We start from the raw sequence: 17,916 nt of genomic DNA on the forward strand, positions 1-17,916 counted from the left end.
CAAGACGCAGCACAAGCTCTGGGAATCTGGCACTTTTGTCACTCTCAAAACAATCTTTACTCAATTTTAATTTACAACCACCATTAAATCTCTCAAGAAAAAATAATATAAGTACTTGTGTATAAATTATATACATGTGTAGTAATATCAACTTATTAACTTGATTAGAAAAATTAAAACTGCTAATTATAAGGGTTGCAACCAGTGGAAATAGCAGTATTCACAGGTTTTTAATTCCTCTATCAAATTTTTTGTAGAAAAAAAGAGATATTGTGTTTTAAATAGTAAAAATACACTCCCATGAATTTTTGTAGAGTATTAGGTGTTGTGTTTTGTGTGTAAATGCAAATTGGCAAAGAGGGATTGTTGGCAAAGAGGGATCATGGTATAGTATGCATGTAATGTGATATTATATGATATCATATGGCTAATATGGATAGCTAGCGGTGCATTCCAATTTATCGAAAGTCGGGATTTGCAAAGAGTGGACTTCTAGGCATTCCATATTGGGAAGATATATTTCTCCGGTTTGTTCCTGTAGCTGTTCATCCCGAAATGGAAGGAGGCTTGATCCTTCTATAGCAACGGCTTGCTTACTCGAGAGAGAGACGACACGTTGCTTTCCTTCATTCAGCATGTGCATACCTGACCATCAGGCGACTCGAGCATTTTCTGACCGTTCTGTTCCGTTTGTGCAAGGGAGAGCAGGTCAGATATGTAGACACCGACGGTCGCCGGGATGTGATACCCACCACCCGCTGATTGGATAAACGTCGGTCTGCATTTGGCAAGCCCGTTGTTTGGTGTGGACAGCTGTTCTCTATCTGGCTGTCGAGAAAGGTTCCATCCATGAGGACTGTCTTTCTGCTGCTAGGCTATTCTATAAGTACGTCCTATCTGGCTGCTCCCTTCTTCTTCTCGGCTGTACGGTGTACCTACCCTCAACCATGTCACTGTCGCTGTTCAACGTCCTGCTCGGAGCGGTGACCTTCTTTCTATTGCTGAATGCCGGAATCGCGCTGCGGAGAGGCTACGCCAGTCTAAGGTAAGTTCTGATATCCACATTATATATATTGCGTGTCTCCCGTCGGAAGTCCGGATCCTGACTCCTGACACGTAAATGCTAGTTCATGCCCGCAAGGAGGCTTGATCTGGTTTCACCCACAGTTAATTATCGCGCTTGTGCTTGCACCGGTGTTTCCACCTCGTGGATGGTTTGCGCATTATAACTCACGGTTTCATCGTAAGTCTCCCTTTTAATTCATTTATCCCTGTGGTTCCTGAATACGGATCTTTTTCTTTTTTTCTTTTTGAATCTGTTGGGTAGTATATGCAAAGAAGGGTAGTACAATCTTGTCGGGATTATGGGTATGGTATGCAAAACCGATGTTTTGGGTCGCCGACGTGGAGGCACTCAAGACGATCACTTCGGACCGGTATACATTTACGAAGGATATTATAGCTGTAGGTATTCGAGCATCTATTTGCTTTTTGCGATTGATTGACCCTTGTACCTGATCGTGCTACCTCTTTGCTGATCTTGACTGTAGTATTCTATGGTCGATATATACGGAAAGAGTCTCGTTAGCACAGAGGGGAACGAATGGCGGCGTCATGTTGCTGTTGCAGGACCAGCGTTCGGAGATGCTCTCAACTCACTGGTTTGGAAAGAGACACTCCGATTAACGCATGACTGGTTTGCGGACGAGCTAGCTTCAACGCCGTTTGACTGCAGAGTTCCCGGTTCTGGTTCTGTCATAAAAGTGGATATGTTATCCAAAATGACACAGCTTACGCTTCATGTTATCGCTGTCTCGGGATTTGGACTTCGCATGCCCTGGAAAGCGTTCAGCAATATGCATCAACACGCACGGCATAGCATGGATAAAATACTTCCGTTTCACGTTGCTCTTGAGTTTACGCTTACGAATATTCATTTTTCTCTTGTCCCGGAGTTCTTTTATTCGCTCCCTGTTCGCATCCCGTGGCTTTCTGAGAAACTTGAGGAAGCTCAACATGCGTTTGCGAGTCTGAAAGCGCACATGACGTCTATCGTGGAGTCTGTCCGCCACGAAGGGAAAGACGATGATCGGAAACAGAAGACGACAGCAGAGGATATGAATGTGGGAGTGGAAGGATCGGGCGCTGAGTTGCTTCGAAAGCTTGTGCAGGCTAACGAATCGAAAAGCGAAGAAACGACGGCAAATAACAATAAACGCACTCTTACGGATGGCCAGCTCTTCAGTAACATTTTTGTAAGTTAATTTCAAACTGCAGGGTCATACTTTGGTGTTGTTGACAAGTGATTGGGTTGAGACATTTCTCCTTGCTGGGCATGGTGAGTGTGCAATTCATTTATTCGTTACTCATTATCCTGAACCATCGGACAACTTACGGCATTTAATAGAAACGTCAGCCCATACACTTGCCTTTGCATTCCTCCTCCTTGCGATTTATCCGGATGTACAATCAAAAGTTAGAGCTGAAGTTTATCGCATTTGGCCTTCGGACGATGATGTAAAGGTGTCGAACTATAGGGACGACTTTGATAAATTTGTTTGTGGTCCCTAAAATGTCTAGCTGGGTTTGCCACATATCACTGACTCTACACTGTTTGGTATGCATATGCAATGCCAATAGGAGTATACAATTGCCTTCTTCCGGGAGACTCTGCGCTGCTTCCCTACAGAACCGCGGCTCATAAAGCTGACAAGTGCAGATAGCATCTTGACTGCAAGGCGATTTCGGCCAGCATCTGGATCTGCGATCTGTGTTCCCGATCTGTCTTTCGATGGGTCGGATACAAACGTGCAGTTTAAGCGCGATGTATCTTCCGAAGAGCCATTCAACGTGTTTGTACCGAAAGGAAGCATCGTCGTAATGGACATCTGGGGTTTACATATGAATCGTACGTGTCTACTTGATTTCTTTATTTAATGATATGGGAAAAAAATGAGGATAGTTAATTCATGTCAACAGCACTGGTATGGGGATCGGATGCACATTTGTTCCGCCCTGAGCGGTTTATAGATACGGAAGTATATAAGTGGCCTCGTGATGGATGTAAGTGACTTGGGCTAGTACTAATGTGATTTGGAGAATGCTGACGTAGCTTGTTGGCCCTTTCTTTCTTTTCTCTTTCTTCATTAGTCCTGGCATTCTCTAGCGGCGCACGCGGGTGTATCGGGCAACGCTTCGCCACTGCGGAAGCAATCTGTGTTATAGCGGGTCTCGTGCGCCGCTTTGAGGTTCTTCCCGCCATTGACGCGCGGAATTATTCTTCGTTCGAGGAATTCAAGCGTGTGATGCTCTCGTATGCGCCGATGCTCACTATTACTCCGAAAACGAATTGCATTAAGTTACGTCGGTTGGACACAAATACGAAGAAGTAGTACAAACTAAGGGAATTATTTAAGTAGGTACAAAAATGTAAATAGTATACAAGACCTGGTAGCCGGTCTGAATAACGGATAGATATACCCCGTTGTATCGGAAGAAAGGAGTTACATCATACTACGATATTATGAACGGGTCTTTGAGACGGTGGCACATGCACCGATCCTGAGCCTTTCCGCATTCGTGAGACTGATTCAGAAGGCTTCTTGTACTGCAATTGGAGGAATTGAATGAGATACATAAAGCCTTTAAGAAAGTAGTCTTTCAGAACTACCTTCGAGAAGACCTTGCGCGTGAAACCACTGATGCGACCCATTACTTCGTCTGTATTCTCAAAGTGAGGGGAGTGTCCGGCTCCCTCGAGGACGCAAAAGTCGACGTTGGAGAACATGTTTCGGACTTCGGTTTCGAGGTTTGATAATATAATTTGCGTGTCTCTCGTCCCGATCATTACGAGAACTGGGAGACCCTGTGCCCCAAGCTTTTTCAAACCTGTTGGGTCTTGGGGCCGTGTAAGAGCGAATCGGCGGTGTCTTGGCCGTTGGAATGTCTAAGTACGCAGCTTTGAGTAAACAAGCATAATTTGAGGTGACGCGTTTAATTCAAACGCTTACCGACATGCCCTGCCACAGCGCTCGAGTCTCCCATGGGATTGACTCGGGGTCGTTGAAGCAGGAGTTGAAGAAAACTTGCATGTTATCGTCGACCGAGTTCGCGTCGTCGGAACCGGTTATGTCGGTAAGGAGGTTAAGAATAAACGGAGTCCCGATAGCTTGCATAATTGATCCGGTGTAAGGACAGGGTGAGATGTAGACTACACCGGCCAAGGTGTCTGCTGGTAGATGCGCCGCTATGTCCGCAACGACTGTCGCTATTACGATTAAAAAACACATGTTAGAAACTAATGTAAGTAGCATTATACTCTTTGGAGGGTAGTTACCTCCGAGACTCCTGGATAACCGGGAAGTAGTACAGTATATTAGATATGATTTATTACGATGCGGGAAATATAACCTTACCAGGCGACGACGATTGGTTTGTGGACTTTGAATGCCTGGAGGACAGCAGCGAAATCATCGGCGAATAGCTTGGACGCGTATTCTTCAATCGTATCTGGCTTGCCGCTTCGTCCGTGCCTGCAATGCAAGCAACAGAAACGATTAGTATGTGGCCCGTCGCTCGCTCGGTAAGCGAAGCTAATCAATGTATGAAACACACTGACCCTCGGACGTCGTACCTCACCTGATGGGAACAGTCAAAAGTAGCTAATGTAAGCCATGGGTATCACTGAAACAAAGTTGCAATGCTAGAAGAACTCACCAAGTAAAATTCAGAAGAGTATCGCGGGTCGGCGAAGATGTTGTCCCAGACAGCCGCGCTTAGGGTGAAGCCGTGGATAAACACGAGGCACGGCTTCGAAGAATCGCCAACCGCGTCTGCATAGATTTGGCACCCGTCCGAGGATGTGAGTGTCCGACGATTACTATTCGCCGTCGAACCCATAGCTCACAGAGTTAAGAGCAAAGAGTGAAAGAGTTAGCCGTCAGAATTGAAGAAGAAGAAAATCGGGTGTTTTAGAGGAGGCAGGGGCTGGCTCTCGCCTAGAGTGATTTTGCGTTCTGGTATTTATACTGTCCCAGGCCGACCCCGGTGGTTCAAGTTACACTGGCGGAGGAAGATATGCTTCCGTAGGGTTGTCCTGAGATGAGATGCCATCGGGTCGCCCAGTTGAGAACCGCCATCATCAGTGAGCAGGGAGTGCCGAAGAGGAATTGAGAAGATCCACATGGCTGCTGCGATTGAATGGACTCTTTAACTTCATTCGGACTGAATTGAATTGCAGCACATCGCCATGTACTTTCGGAGAACGATCAGCACCTCCCCGTCAGACAAAACTAGGACTGGCTCCACCATCAGCATCTTGGGAATCACGTCAGCTCCCCCCGCACACTTCATTCTACACTATAAGATAATTGCAATGTAGATTTCCCGATGCCGATTCATCGAGGTACAGAGGACAAATGAATACAGTCCTCCATAGATCGCGCTCTACGGCGTGAGACGGCAGTGGCCCAAGTTTGGATCACTGATAACCAAGTTTATTCTATTTTACACTTACATTACAACACGGCTCCAAGACTATCCAGGCATCGATCGAGCAACGGAAAGTATTGCAAAAATTACGAGAACAGGCATCCACCTTGTCAAATTACTCCATGGCTCCAAAACAAAGCTGACAACCAGCAGATCGGGCCAGAATGTGTTGGAATGGATGTACAGTACGCTTGCAAACAAAACATAAATGAAAAAATCCACACGTCGTCAAGTCCTTCTGCGAATCTGTGAATCTCTGGTCTAAACGCTCCCAAGAGGCTTATGCGCTCGAGAATCGGCTAGTCTGTCAATAGCCGCGGCGCTCGCGGCGCACCAACCAAACTCAGACTGGCTCTGTGTGCGAGAAGCATCGATGGTGATTGACGTAATGCCACGCAAATTCAAAACGCTTCACACTGAGAACCTGAGACAGGTTTATCAGCCACATGCAATTAACACACAAGTTTGACAAAGAAAACTGCTAGTACCTGAACGCCTGCAATCTATTCCTTGAACTGCAAACTATCTCATCGGATGCATCGTCGCCACCAATAGAAATAGGTGCCTCGCGTGATCCTAGCTTTACCAAGCCGCAGTTGAGTGCCGCTGGCAAATTTTCTCGAGATACACGCGAGCGTGTGATGGCATGCGTAGTGGTTAATTGAGCTTCACTCTGCTTCTCGGGCTTTGTGGCAGTATCGTGGGTTCTCAAAGATTTTGAAATGTCACTTTGCTTCTCACGTGGAGGTTCCTATCGATAAACCCAATGTCAGAACGTACGGCAACAGGCATGAGAAAACAAATTATTACCTTCGGTGAGGATCGCGGATCAGCATTACTGCTGGGTGCAGATCCTGCGTTTATTAGTCGACTACCGAAGGAATACGTCAACTTCCACTTGTGAGCTAGTCGTGTGTGGAGAGCGTCTTGCTCCCTTTCCCAGACAGTATCTTCATCTATTTCAAGAAGCTCCAGTTCATCTGTTGGATCGTCGAATGAAGCTGTTCTTGTCACGGTTGAACGTGTTGACAGTGCGTTTTGCGCATGTTGCGTGGATAGAGATGGTGTCGCGGGCCGCACGGGAGAAGGCTCGAAAACTTCTTTCTGTTGATCGACGTATTCGTCTTCTTCCCAGCACAGGATTTCACTTGACGGCTCCGATTTCCTGTCTGCTTCTAGATCCTCCTCGTCCGTTTCAACCAGGTTTACTGTCAGATCAGGCCCAGGAACTAATTTCTCATCACAATCTGGAAGAGGTTCTGAAGAACCTCTTACGAAAATATGTTCAACTGCGTCGTCTCGTGTTGGCGTATCCTGTGAGAGTGAGTTATGATTGGTTCCGAGACCGCACCGCCGAGCCCGGCCATACGACATAACCGGAGACGATAAATCAGGCGTGATATCCCGCGCGAGCGACGGTGAAGGAGAAAGGTATCCATCTTCCTGTGTGACAAGATCTTCGATTGTTTCTACTTCTTCGCGTTTTTTTGAGCTAACGTTCTCCTTCTCCGATACCCTGCCGCCACTAGGAATACCAGATGGGTTCGCGTCGTTAAAGAAGCGGCTTGTTGACGGGGTAACGTGGTGTGCATATTCCTCGGCCTCTGCAGAAATTCTTTTTCGCTTTGTTGCAATATCGTGTTCCATGACTTCCACAAGGGTACGCTTCCCGGATGCGTTTCCTGCGTTTATGCGAGAATGTTTCTTTTTGGTCGGAGTGGGCGTTACTTCGGGTTTATGTCCCTTCCGCTTCTCCGGAGACGAATTAGAAACCGGTGCTACAAAACTTAGTTACCTCGGAAACTACCAGTAACATTGTTTGACTCACTGAAGAAATTTAGAATGCCAGTTTTCTTTGTCGGTTCCTTGCCTTTAGGCGTTTTCGAGCTATTTACATCGCGTTGCTGCAATGGAAGGGCCTTGACGGGCCTGGGGACGAATGATGGATTGATGTCATCCATGTCATTCAATGAAATAGGACAGGTGTCGCCTTCCGCAATTCGTGTAGCCAAAGATGGCTCGAGGTCTCTGTACGACAAGGTCAAAAGTGCACAAGAGCTGCAATACGAGTGAACGAACCGCCCAATATACATCTCAACTTCCTCGCTTAGGCAAAATTCATTAGAGGGACTCGTCAAATATACCAACTTCTTGAGGCACGGGTCGTATACTCGCTGATGCAAGAAAACTTTCTCAGCGAGAAAGAACGCGTCAACATAGTCCTTCGGAACTGACTTCTTCCCATCCAGTCGTATCATGCGCACTGCCTTTTCAACAGTTTTATATTTCTTCAGAAGTTGGTACGCTGTCTTTAGACCGATGCCAGCGATGCTTGGGAGATAGTCACAGCCACTCAGCATTGCCATCCAGCGAAACTGAGCGTCTGACCAGCCGATTAGAGAAAATGAGTCTGCAGCCAGGGACGGAGAGCCAAAGTCTGCGCGAGAGATGCTGACGACAGACGCGGAGACTGTGTCAAGCTTGACATGCACGTTGCGGCATCCGAAGACGAGGAGGTCGGAGTCCTCTGTGATGATTCCGTCGACAAGGCCCATACGCTCCAGGTACGCGAGTTGAGCGTCTGCTTCATATGGAGCAACTACATATGGGACGTTTTCTGCTTTGAGAGCCTTTGGCATTTCTTAGCTGAGATGGGATTGTCAGCAATACAATAGACTCACCTTAATTACCTGGTAAGCCATTTGAGGCGTAACGTCTACACATTTGACGTACAGTTCTCTTGCCTGGCTCTCCTTTCCTTGAGACATCAGCTCATTTGCGCGTTTGATATTTTGTTCTCTCTTCTTTTCGCGTTCCTTTTCTGTTCCGAGCTTTGCAGGGAGCGGACCACCGTCGAAAACGAGGTACGGCAAGATGCCATGATGCCGCAGAAGTCGGACGCGAGCCATGCAGAAATCGACATAACGACGCGTCGGACGACCCTGGACGAGCTCGGTAGCACACGAGTAGGCACCTCTGTGCAGCCACACATAGGCATCAACAGCAAGCGTCTGGCCTGAAAAGTCAGAAAGATGGCGGCGTCGCTGAATAGGCTTGAGGAGTGGAAGTAAGCCTTGAATACCCATGTGCCTTCAGAGTTATATGCATGGACTGGAGTCAGTCGTGAACAGAGACACGAGTTGTTTGGATTGGGGGACGAGTCCAGCGAGCGCGTCGCGAGAGTAAACAAGCGTACATAACGCGTGCTGCATACGGATATATATTCTCACGAATACATAAATTGACTTGATTTATAATATAAGTACAACGTTAATCACTATCACGAATAGCATCAAGTAGTACATTGTCCTTGTCGCCAGCAGCCTCCCACATGGCAAATCCTCTCAGTCCCGCCGTCCTTATAAAATTCCCCTTCGCAGCGAATGCCCTGGGTCCATCATAGCTGATCATCACTCCTGCTGTCGTATTATACAAGTAATCAGTCTGGCTACAATCGTCGAAGCGATATGGGACGCCCGGCGCGGCAGTGCCATTTGGCAATAACATTCCTGAATCAACCAGGTTCCAGAAATGCTGTATACCGCCCTGCTGTCCGAAATTACCACACATGTCAATTCCTGGCTGGCCATCCCATGAATCGCCTACAGGGAATGCTGATGCATTGAATGCTGGGTAAGGAGCAAGTACGGTCTTTGAGCTGGATCCGTCAAACGCTGAAGACTCGTTTACAGAAAACGAATGGCCGTACGACGCGACACCGAGTGTGATTTGGTTCACCGGCATTCCTGCCTTAGTCCATGCTGCAACTGCAGAAACGGCACTGCCCTGTTGATCTTCCGTGCTGGCGCACGTATCGTTTAGCGGAGCATTCGGGCCGACTCTGGGACTCCAGCTTCCCCAGACATCGTAATCCATGATTGCGATGTAGTCCAGGACGTTGGCAAAGCCAGTGACATTCGGTGAAGGTACACCCTCTCCATCTGTAAAGGGGTTGAGGCTCACAGCAGCGGTAAGAATGAGGGACGGGCCAAGTGAAGTATTACGAAGCTCTTGTAGGAACGCCAGAAAGTTGGCAGAGTCGTTTGGTGAGATTGTGTTGCATCCGATACCTTGGCGACCGGGGTATTCCCAGCTGTACAAATGCGAATATCAGACAAGAGCTCAACGAAGAAAGTGTTCGTTCGACGTACTCGAAGTCAATTCCGTCGAGCTGATAGGTATTAACAAGCTCAGTCATCGCACTAACGAACTTAGTGCGGTTATTCTCATCGCCAACGTTCGTCGAGAAATATTGCGATCCGCCCCAGCCACCTACTGACAGAAGCGCCTTGACATCCTGTTGGAGAAAATGTAAGTCAGCTTCTCAGGACAGAACACCATAGGACTCACATTTTCATGTGCTTTAGCAACGAACTGCGGAAGCAAATCCGCGTCGCTATCGGGGAGCGAAGTGTCAGAAGCGTTTTCACTTGTTCCCCTGCAGAAATTATGTCGATATTTTCACATTATTAATTAGGAAACACAACAGCAACGCACTTAAAAGCATATGTCAAATGAGTGTACTTATCCCATGACACGTTGTCAAGTGGGAAGTATTCGGCATGCCACCCAGTATACCATGCAGACGAAACAATATCATTAGCCCTCACAGATTTGTGAGCAACCTGTTGGTGTAAGGAGCGAGAGCGGATCTCAAGGCTAGGTCTGGCAAACGCCAGTGCTGCTGTAACAGCAACAAAGTAGCAATAGGAGAGCAGAATCATAATGGCATAATATTGGCATGGCGGACAATTTTGACCTTTTATATTGATTACCGGAATCTCACAATTCCAGCAAATTATTGAGCAACCTTACATCCGATTATGACGGTAATTTTATACTTTCGTTCGAGGGATCATATACAGAGTCTACAGAACTACATACTTGATTATCTTAATTGAATCAATTTCTGAAATGACGGTAAAATAACCAACAGATTATTCCAATCTTTGATTCATTATCATGATAGATCCCTCAGAGTCAGGGGAATTGCGAATCTGCTGCATTCGGTTGGTTAATCCTTGGTCTGCTTCATTTTTGGTAAAGAATACACAGCCGATGGAAGCGGTGGGGACGCAAGGGCCCGAAAGGACGACTTGCTTGCTGCGTCGAAAGGAAGTCGGCCGTGTTATTCGGCTGGTAGTACCGATATCTCATTGCCGGAATAATTAATATTGTGAAAATATGAGACAATATTTAATGAAGACTTTGTCAATATTACTGAGCTCATAAAGCAATGGCCATATTACCCGATTAAACTCTTATATTTTAAAACATTAAAAACCAGAGAAATTTCCTATCTTGTTTGAACCTTTTGTGCATGACTTGGTTATGAATCTTCATCCTTCTGATTTTATATATGCATCTTCGCCGTTGGTAGCATATATTCAAATATTAAAAATAGCGTAAAGGAGCGTGCCAAGCTCTTTCCACTAATCTAAAGTCCTACTGGTTGCTACCACGAGTAGCATCGAACCGCGAGCTAAGCCTCTCAATCCAGCCGTCCTAATATAATACCCTTTCGCAGCAAAAGCACTGGGTCCATCATAGCTGATTATCACTCCTGCTGTTGTATTATACAGATAATTGGTCTGGGCTGCGTCCGGTTACATTCGTTGAAGCGGTATGAGATCCCAGCGGGTGAATTAATTCTGTTGATTACCATTTCTGATTTTCATAATTTGCATACTGTAAAGATGATACAAGTACAAGTAAACGAAACCACTACTGTATTTTGGTGTAACTACTTCTTCACTTTCCATTCAGTGATGGTCTTTATTGTCCCAAACAGGTCTCAGTATCATGGAAGCAGCTATTCGTCATCTCCTTGGACATCAAAAGTGGAGACATATTTTTGTATATTTTCAGTTGCCGTGCCACTCCAGTCTGTTCCCTCCATCTGGCAAGCCTTCCGCGATGGCGAGGTGTGTGTTGCTGCGAGAATGTCAGCAATGACATTTTCGTTTAATGCTAGTGCGCGCCTGCCCAATGACGTACCACCTGTGTTCGTCGTCATAGGTGGAAACTGCAGCGGCTGGCTAGACACACTGTTGTTATTGTTGCAGGGCGGACGGTCTCGTTTGAAAAATTTCTTGCATCGGTGGATATATCGTCATTCAACACGCCGTCCGACAAGTCCCAGTCTTGCCGAGGCGGGTCATTGGGCATGTCCAGACTAACAGGGTTTAAGGAATAGAATCCACGGACACACATCTTGTGGATGATGAATGGGGAAGAAAAGGGTGCGTAACGATCACTGATATCGAGAGTGATGGTTTTCCCATCGAATTGTTGGAGAGTGTCTTTGCCAGAATAGTTAACGAACACGAACTTGTGAATCTGCCTCTGGTTAATATGTAACTCAAAGCAGTGATGGAAATAAACTCACGTTGGAATAAAACCGAGTACAGAATTCATAGTGATTGAATGCAAGATGATGATTAATACACACAAGCAGGCCATCACGCGGAGATTATTTGGTCTGCGGAGCGATCCATCTGCGGGTCTTGAGTTCTAGCTGCTGTGCCTTACATTAGCCTCGCAACAGGGAAGGGGCACTCAACGCAATTTTTGCTTATAAAGTCTTCTTCTGACCGCCCCACAATATGGGAATGTTGAAGCGAGGTTCTGTTGCGTTCTCAACAGATGATACAGCGAGCCCGCCCAAGAAACCTGTCCCGTCCGTCTATGCGAGCTTCGAATGCAGATGATGACGACAAAGTCGACATATCCAGAGAGAGGGTGATCTGGTGGCAGAGGAAGAGGGAATGCAAACAGAGGTGCTGGCAGGTGCATTACGTAACATTCCTAGGTTGTTCCGTTCCAAAGGGAGAACCACAAATCAGCGTTGCTTAACATCCAATCTGCTCGTATAGTAAATAAAATATAGCCAAAAAAATGAATTGTGTGCTGTGTCAAAAGGAAGTCCGCCGTATTGTCCGGCTAGCGAATACTAGTCTTGCTGTGTGGTTCCTCCAAACCAGAATAGTTAACAATCTGCATAAAGAAGGCAATACTTATTGATATTTTTCAGAATTTTAGTAAACACATAACGCAATGGCTAATTTACACAATCAAACTAATGAGAGAGATAACTTCATTCGGAACTTTCCGTTACCAGATCCTGACTTGAGTTATGACCCTCTTGCTTTGTGTGGCAATTACAAAGTTAAACATAGTCATTAGACTATTATATACAACTCTTCGTGTTTCCGACTTTATTTATGTATATACCTCTTCATCCTTGACAGCATATATTCAACTATTGCAAATGAGTTAAAGGGGCGTGTCGAGTTATTTTCACTAAACTAAAGTCCTACACCACTACGAATAGCATCAAGCAAGACGCTGTCCTTGTCGCCTCCAGCCTCCCACAGTGCAAACCCTCTCAAACCGGACGTTTGGATAAAATCTCCTGCTGCAGTAAATGCTCTAGGCCCGTCATAGCTGATCAAGACACCTGACGTCATGTTATAGACATAATCCGTCTTTTCACAATCGTCAAATAGGTAGGGAATTCCCGTTTCAGCAGTGCCGTTTGGGAATAACATGCCTGAATCGACTAGGTACCGGAAGTGCTGAATGCCACCTTGGTCTGCAAAGTTACCGCATTTATCGACGTGTGCGGGTGTATCCCATGCATCTCCGGCAGGAAACACAGATGCGTTAAACGCTGGGTAAAGAACAAGGTCTGTAGATGAGTCTGAAGCAAGTGCGGCAGCTTGAGTAACGGTGAATGAGTGGCCGAAAGTGGCGACACCAAGCACGATCTTATTGGCTGGCATGCCTGCGGCTGTCCATGAAGAAACTGCAGAAACGGCACAGCCTTGTTGATGTTCTGCACTCGTGCAGGTATCGTTGAGCGGTGAGTTTGGTCCTGCAGTAGCACTCCAGTTTCCAAACACATCGTAGTTCATGATTTCGATAAAGTCTAGCACGTTGGCGAAGGCGGATACGTTTGTCGAGGGCTGACCTGTCTCATCTGTGAATGGTACAAGACGAGTAGCGGCAGTTAGGATGAGCGAAGAACCGTTTTCGGTGTTACGAAGCTCTTGTAGGGTTGATAGGAGATTGGCAGTATCGTTTGGTGAGATTGTGTTACATCCGATTCCTTGGAAACCTGGGTAGTTCCATCTAGGAAGGAAGGAAGGATTCAAATATTAGATAGGATCAGTAAGTAGAGGAAGTGTTTAGCATACGCGAAGTCAATTCCGTCGAGTTTATACGTGTTAACAAGCTTAGTTATGGCGTTGACAAAGCTGGTACGGTTTGTCTTGTCGCCAACGTTACTTGAATAGAACCGTGATCCTGTCCAGCCTCCTATCGACAATAATGCTTTAACTCCCTGAAAAGATCAATGTGAGTTTCTTAACTACATTAACACTTCGACATGATTGAACGAACGCTTAACTTACGTTATCGTGTGCCTTGGAGACAAACTGAGGAAGGAGACTAGCATCGTCATCTGGGAGAGAGGTGTCAGAGGGATCCTCGGTTGTTTCTCTATAGAATCAGTGCAGATAGTGGGTTCAGTAATAGGATCAAGAAAATGAAAGAATATATCGCCTCACCTGAATGCATACATCACATGTGTGTACTTGTCCCAAGGTACATTATCAAGCGTGAAGGGTTGCGCGGATTGCGCGTGCCACCCTGTATACCAGGCAGAAGAGACAGTATCATCAGCCCTCACAACGTTATGAATAACTTCATGATGCAGTGAATTGGTGCTAACTCCGGGGTTAGACCTGGCTAGTGCTACTGCTACAGCAAGAAAGCAGATACTAGAAAGTAGAAACATGACGATGAAGCTTGAGTATGGCGTGCAAACTTGCTGCAATTTATACCAATTCTTTTCGGCTGAATTAGTTGATGAGCCAGGATTACCCCTTGTATGTTTCAATTCAGTTACTGTCCTGCTCCATGTGTTGTCTCGGCGCACCAATTGCCTTAGATGTTGCAGTTCGTGCTTGTGATGTGCCCTCGGAACTTTGAGAATCCGTAGCTTTCGGTAGACAATTGAAACCTTTTGCTAGCAAAGGTGGTAACTCCAGGAGTACCGGAAGAGCAAAGCCGTGTACCTCGTAGCTCTTGCAGGACCATGAGGAAGTTGCCTTGTGGTTCGGCAGGACTGTGTTGTGCCCGACAACGTCGGAAAATAGGGTGTTCGCAGCCAAGCAGGACACGCAGATAGAGTAGATATGAGGTTGTGAATGAATGTCGACTGCGCTGGCAATTGGTGGTGTCCGTGCGATTAAACTAATTAAAGATAAGATCTACAACCCCCTGATGAACTCTCATCACTATTAATATTACCATTTCTAAACTCAGTCGTCGCAGTCGTCAAATCCAGCACCACTACGAATAGCATCAAGCAAAATATCATCCTTATCACCACCAGCCTCCCACATAGCAAACCCTCTCAACCCGGTATTCTTGATGAAATTACCCTTCGCAATGAATGCTTTTGGACCGTCGTAGCTGATCATAACACTAGCCGTTGCGTTGTAAACGTACTCCGTCTGGCTGCAATTGTCGAAGCGGTAGGGAACGTCAGAAGTGGGTGTACCGTCTTTGTTAATCATACCGGAATCAATGAGGTTCCAGAAGTCTTGAGTTCCGCCTTGAGATTCGAGTACACCGCAGGCGTCGACGGCGGGAGGGTCGTCCCATGCGTCACCGACAGGGAAGTCGGATGCATTGAAAGCTGGGTATGGAGCGAGCTCTGTCTTGGAGTTGGTACCGTTGAATGCAGAGGAGGCGTTGACGGAGAAAGAATGCCCATACGAAGGTACTCCGAGGGCAATTTGGCTTGGTGGCATACCTGCGGCTGTCCATGCGGCGACTGCGGAAACGGCGCTACCTTGTTGATTCTCTGGACTTGCGCAGGTGTCGTTGAGTGGTGCGTTCGGACCAACGCTCGCACTCCAGCTGCCCCATACGTCGTAATTCATGATTGCGATGTAGTCTAGGACTTTAGCGAATTCGCTGACGTCAGTGGATGGGAGATCCGTTGCGTTGGCGAAGGGTGTGAGTGAGACTGCGGCTGTGAGGATGAGGTTGGATCCGCAGGGTGAACTTCGGAGTTCTTGAAGGAATGAGAGGAGGTTGGCGGTGTCGTTCGGTGAGATTGTGTTGCATCCGATTCCTTGGTGGCCTGGATACTCCCAACTACACACCAAGGTCAGAGACATTGAATTTCAGCGGAGGAAAAAGTGGAATTCAACGTACTCAATATCAATTCCATCCAGTTGATATAATGTGACTAGCTCGTTTACGGCATTGACAAGTTTGGTGCGGTTCTTCGCATCACCGACGTTTGTCGAGAAGTAAAGTGAGCCAGCCCATCCGCCAAGGGAGAGAAGCGCTTTCACATCCTGTGCGGTAAAAAAACAATCAATCAGCGCTGAGATGAATTATTTTATTTCAAAATCAGGTTAGGATTAAATGCCGTACAGCCCGTCAATCGGCGGGAAGTAAAAGGGGAATGGTACGGCGGGGTTGTCGGTCTAAGTGAGGACTTAAAGCTTACGTTTTGACGTGCTCTTGCAACGAACTGGTAGAGGAGTAACGAGTCGTCCAGTGACATGGTGATATTCGAGGGATCTGGTGTTGACTCCCTTGAGTCAATTCCATTGAGCGATTAGCAAAAAAATATAACAATATGTTTGTAGAGAAGCAGTAAGACATACTTGAAAGCGAATGTCAGGTGGGTGTACTTGTCCCAAGGGACGTCGTCGAGGGTAAAGTCATTGGCGTGCCAACTTGCATACCAAGCAGACGAGACCATTTCGACTTCATTCTCGCTACTGCGCGCTATCTGCTGATGCACGGAACGCGCATTGATGGACGAGGTTGCAGAAACGAGCGAGGCTGCGAAAAATAGAGAAGAAAGAAGGATGAAAGGAGAACGCATAGTGGAGGAGTAAAAATAAAGGGAGAGAAAGCGGGATTTAGAGAGAGAGAACAAGCCAAGATTTATAATGTCGTCGGTGTCTACTGTTTCATCGCCCATAGCTGATGATGATTGGATTAGAATCGAAGCGGATCAAATGCATGGCCCGACACCGCCGCTCATGTCGGCAAGCGCAAAAATATTCACCAGTACGGAGAGAACATGCCGTTATAACATATGACAAGTGTGATTAGATTATTTACTGTGTTTCACCGGTTCGCGCTCAGTTACCAGTTAACGCTCAGTTGTACAATACCTCCCTCAATTCTTAGTAAAATTTCTTGAAATTTTACACACAGGTAGCCTACAGTAAATATAACTTAAATACGAAATTTGAGCAAAAACAAATGAGTTGAAGCTGAGATATTGGTGTTGGAATGTTAGAATTTTGATGATCAGCACTGATTTAGTGAACAGAAACTTTTCCCACACACAACACACTTAATATTAATTTAAGGAGACATTATTTGTAGCTGAAATATTGAGAATAAGTACTATATTATATGTAGTTACTATATATTTTTTTATATAATTAATAGTTAAGTATTAAGTTACTTATTAAGAATACGATTTTAAGTCTAATTTTACTACTTTCTATAATTCAGAGTTTATAGTTATAACTTACGAATTTTTTATTACAATAATTACTATTATAACTATCTATAAAAATTTGGTACTAGTATTCTTGATATATTTACTATAATATTCTATAATTTTAAGAGAAAATATTAAGAATTAAAATTATTATAATTAAATCAAAACTATATATATAAAAAGTACTATAATCTACTATATTACTTATTAGTACAGTTTTTATAGTTAAAAAAAAATTGTAAAGCATACGTATGTTAAAGGTTATATGTTTCAGTATTAAGCAATCACTATAGAGAAGAGGAGGGAGAGGGAGGAGAAGAGGAGGGAGAGGGAAAGGGAGAAGGAAGAGAAAAGGAGGGAGAGGGAAAGGGAGAAGGCACGGCGAGCAGCAGAAATGGACCTGAAGAAGAAAAAGAAATCTGAAGAAAGGACTGCGACGACGAGCACAGCCGATTTACCGAGGAAGCAACCAAGACCAAGACCAGCCTACCGTACTCTCAACTCAGCCATTAATTTGGAGAGTGAGAAGGAGAACGTGCGCACCAGTAACTACCCACCAACCCTTCCTCAGACATGGGATTTTGTTGTCCAAACAGGCCCACGCAGTGCCTTGGCCAACGTCCATCATCAACATCAATCCATCTCTCAGGAACAGTCGAACGAGGTATCAGCGAGTGGTGGAACTGTGACAGCAGAGGGAGTGCAAGATCACAGTGAAGGAGGAAGAGCTTAATCGATGTCGACGTGAGATGGCAGAACGCTTGCGACTGTGTGAAGAGAGAGAGATCGCTGAGCAAACTTGACGACCCAGGCATTAGAAGGATAAGGCTAGCAGACCAGAGGAACAGCAACGAATTCTGGAAGCAGAGGAGGAGGAG

The 17,916-nt window shown here is 45.9% G+C and overlaps 8 protein-coding genes across 8 annotated transcripts; 2 read left to right on the top strand and 6 right to left on the bottom strand.

Moving 5' to 3' along the window:
- Positions 1–947: 947 nt before the first annotated feature.
- FOMMEDRAFT_156874 (cytochrome P450) lies at positions 948–3,392 on the top strand (the record flags this gene model as incomplete). Its single annotated transcript, XM_007267113.1, has 9 exons — positions 948–1,045; positions 1,128–1,243; positions 1,328–1,464; positions 1,551–2,255; positions 2,317–2,338; positions 2,408–2,556; positions 2,641–2,908; positions 2,980–3,063; positions 3,151–3,392. The coding sequence occupies 9 exons, from the start codon at positions 948–950 to the stop codon at positions 3,390–3,392; spliced, it is 1,821 nt and encodes a 606-aa protein (XP_007267175.1).
- A 116-nt stretch (positions 3,393–3,508) lies between these two features.
- FOMMEDRAFT_108710 (alpha/beta-hydrolase) lies at positions 3,509–4,899 on the bottom strand (the record flags this gene model as incomplete). Its single annotated transcript, XM_007267114.1, has 6 exons — positions 3,509–3,946; positions 4,011–4,267; positions 4,337–4,347; positions 4,416–4,532; positions 4,619–4,638; positions 4,717–4,899. 6 exons carry the CDS (start codon positions 4,897–4,899, stop codon positions 3,509–3,511), a joined length of 1,026 nt encoding a protein of 341 aa, XP_007267176.1.
- A 2,378-nt stretch (positions 4,900–7,277) lies between these two features.
- FOMMEDRAFT_84667 (PIN domain-like protein) lies at positions 7,278–8,576 on the bottom strand (the record flags this gene model as incomplete). Its single annotated transcript, XM_007267115.1, has 2 exons — positions 7,278–8,120; positions 8,172–8,576. The coding sequence occupies 2 exons, from the start codon at positions 8,574–8,576 to the stop codon at positions 7,278–7,280; spliced, it is 1,248 nt and encodes a 415-aa protein (XP_007267177.1).
- Positions 8,577–8,760: 184 nt separating this feature from the next.
- FOMMEDRAFT_85158 (chitinase) lies at positions 8,761–10,214 on the bottom strand (the record flags this gene model as incomplete). The annotated part of the gene is made up of 4 exons (XM_007267116.1): positions 8,761–9,583; positions 9,642–9,787; positions 9,841–9,928; positions 9,988–10,214. 4 exons carry the CDS (start codon positions 10,212–10,214, stop codon positions 8,761–8,763), a joined length of 1,284 nt encoding a protein of 427 aa, XP_007267178.1.
- Positions 10,215–11,302: 1,088 nt separating this feature from the next.
- Positions 11,303–12,285, bottom strand: FOMMEDRAFT_156878 (uncharacterized protein; the record flags this gene model as incomplete). The annotated part of the gene is made up of 3 exons (XM_007267117.1): positions 11,303–11,515; positions 11,563–11,829; positions 12,085–12,285. 3 exons carry the CDS (start codon positions 12,283–12,285, stop codon positions 11,303–11,305), a joined length of 681 nt encoding a protein of 226 aa, XP_007267179.1.
- A 512-nt stretch (positions 12,286–12,797) lies between these two features.
- On the bottom strand, positions 12,798–14,290 carry FOMMEDRAFT_28940 (chitinase; the record flags this gene model as incomplete). The annotated part of the gene is made up of 4 exons (XM_007267118.1): positions 12,798–13,623; positions 13,689–13,834; positions 13,905–13,992; positions 14,061–14,290. The coding sequence occupies 4 exons, from the start codon at positions 14,288–14,290 to the stop codon at positions 12,798–12,800; spliced, it is 1,290 nt and encodes a 429-aa protein (XP_007267180.1).
- Positions 14,291–14,745: 455 nt separating this feature from the next.
- FOMMEDRAFT_108715 (glycoside hydrolase) lies at positions 14,746–16,403 on the bottom strand. Its single transcript, XM_007267119.1, has 4 exons — positions 16,182–16,403; positions 16,022–16,109; positions 15,721–15,866; positions 14,746–15,660 (listed from the first exon to the last, which is right to left on the bottom strand). Exons 1-4 carry the CDS (start codon positions 16,277–16,279, stop codon positions 14,817–14,819), a joined length of 1,176 nt encoding a protein of 391 aa, XP_007267181.1. The 5' UTR covers positions 16,280–16,403; the 3' UTR covers positions 14,746–14,816.
- A 69-nt stretch (positions 16,404–16,472) lies between these two features.
- On the top strand, positions 16,473–17,771 carry FOMMEDRAFT_156880 (uncharacterized protein; the record flags this gene model as incomplete). The annotated part of the gene is made up of 2 exons (XM_007267120.1): positions 16,473–16,593; positions 17,332–17,771. 2 exons carry the CDS (start codon positions 16,473–16,475, stop codon positions 17,769–17,771), a joined length of 561 nt encoding a protein of 186 aa, XP_007267182.1.
- Between the last annotated feature and the right edge of the window lie 145 nt (positions 17,772–17,916).

Source organism: Fomitiporia mediterranea, assembly GCF_000271605.1.
Source record: "Fomitiporia mediterranea MF3/22 unplaced genomic scaffold FOMMEscaffold_6, whole genome shotgun sequence".
Classification (NCBI taxonomy): Eukaryota; Fungi; Basidiomycota; class Agaricomycetes; order Hymenochaetales; family Hymenochaetaceae; genus Fomitiporia; species Fomitiporia mediterranea.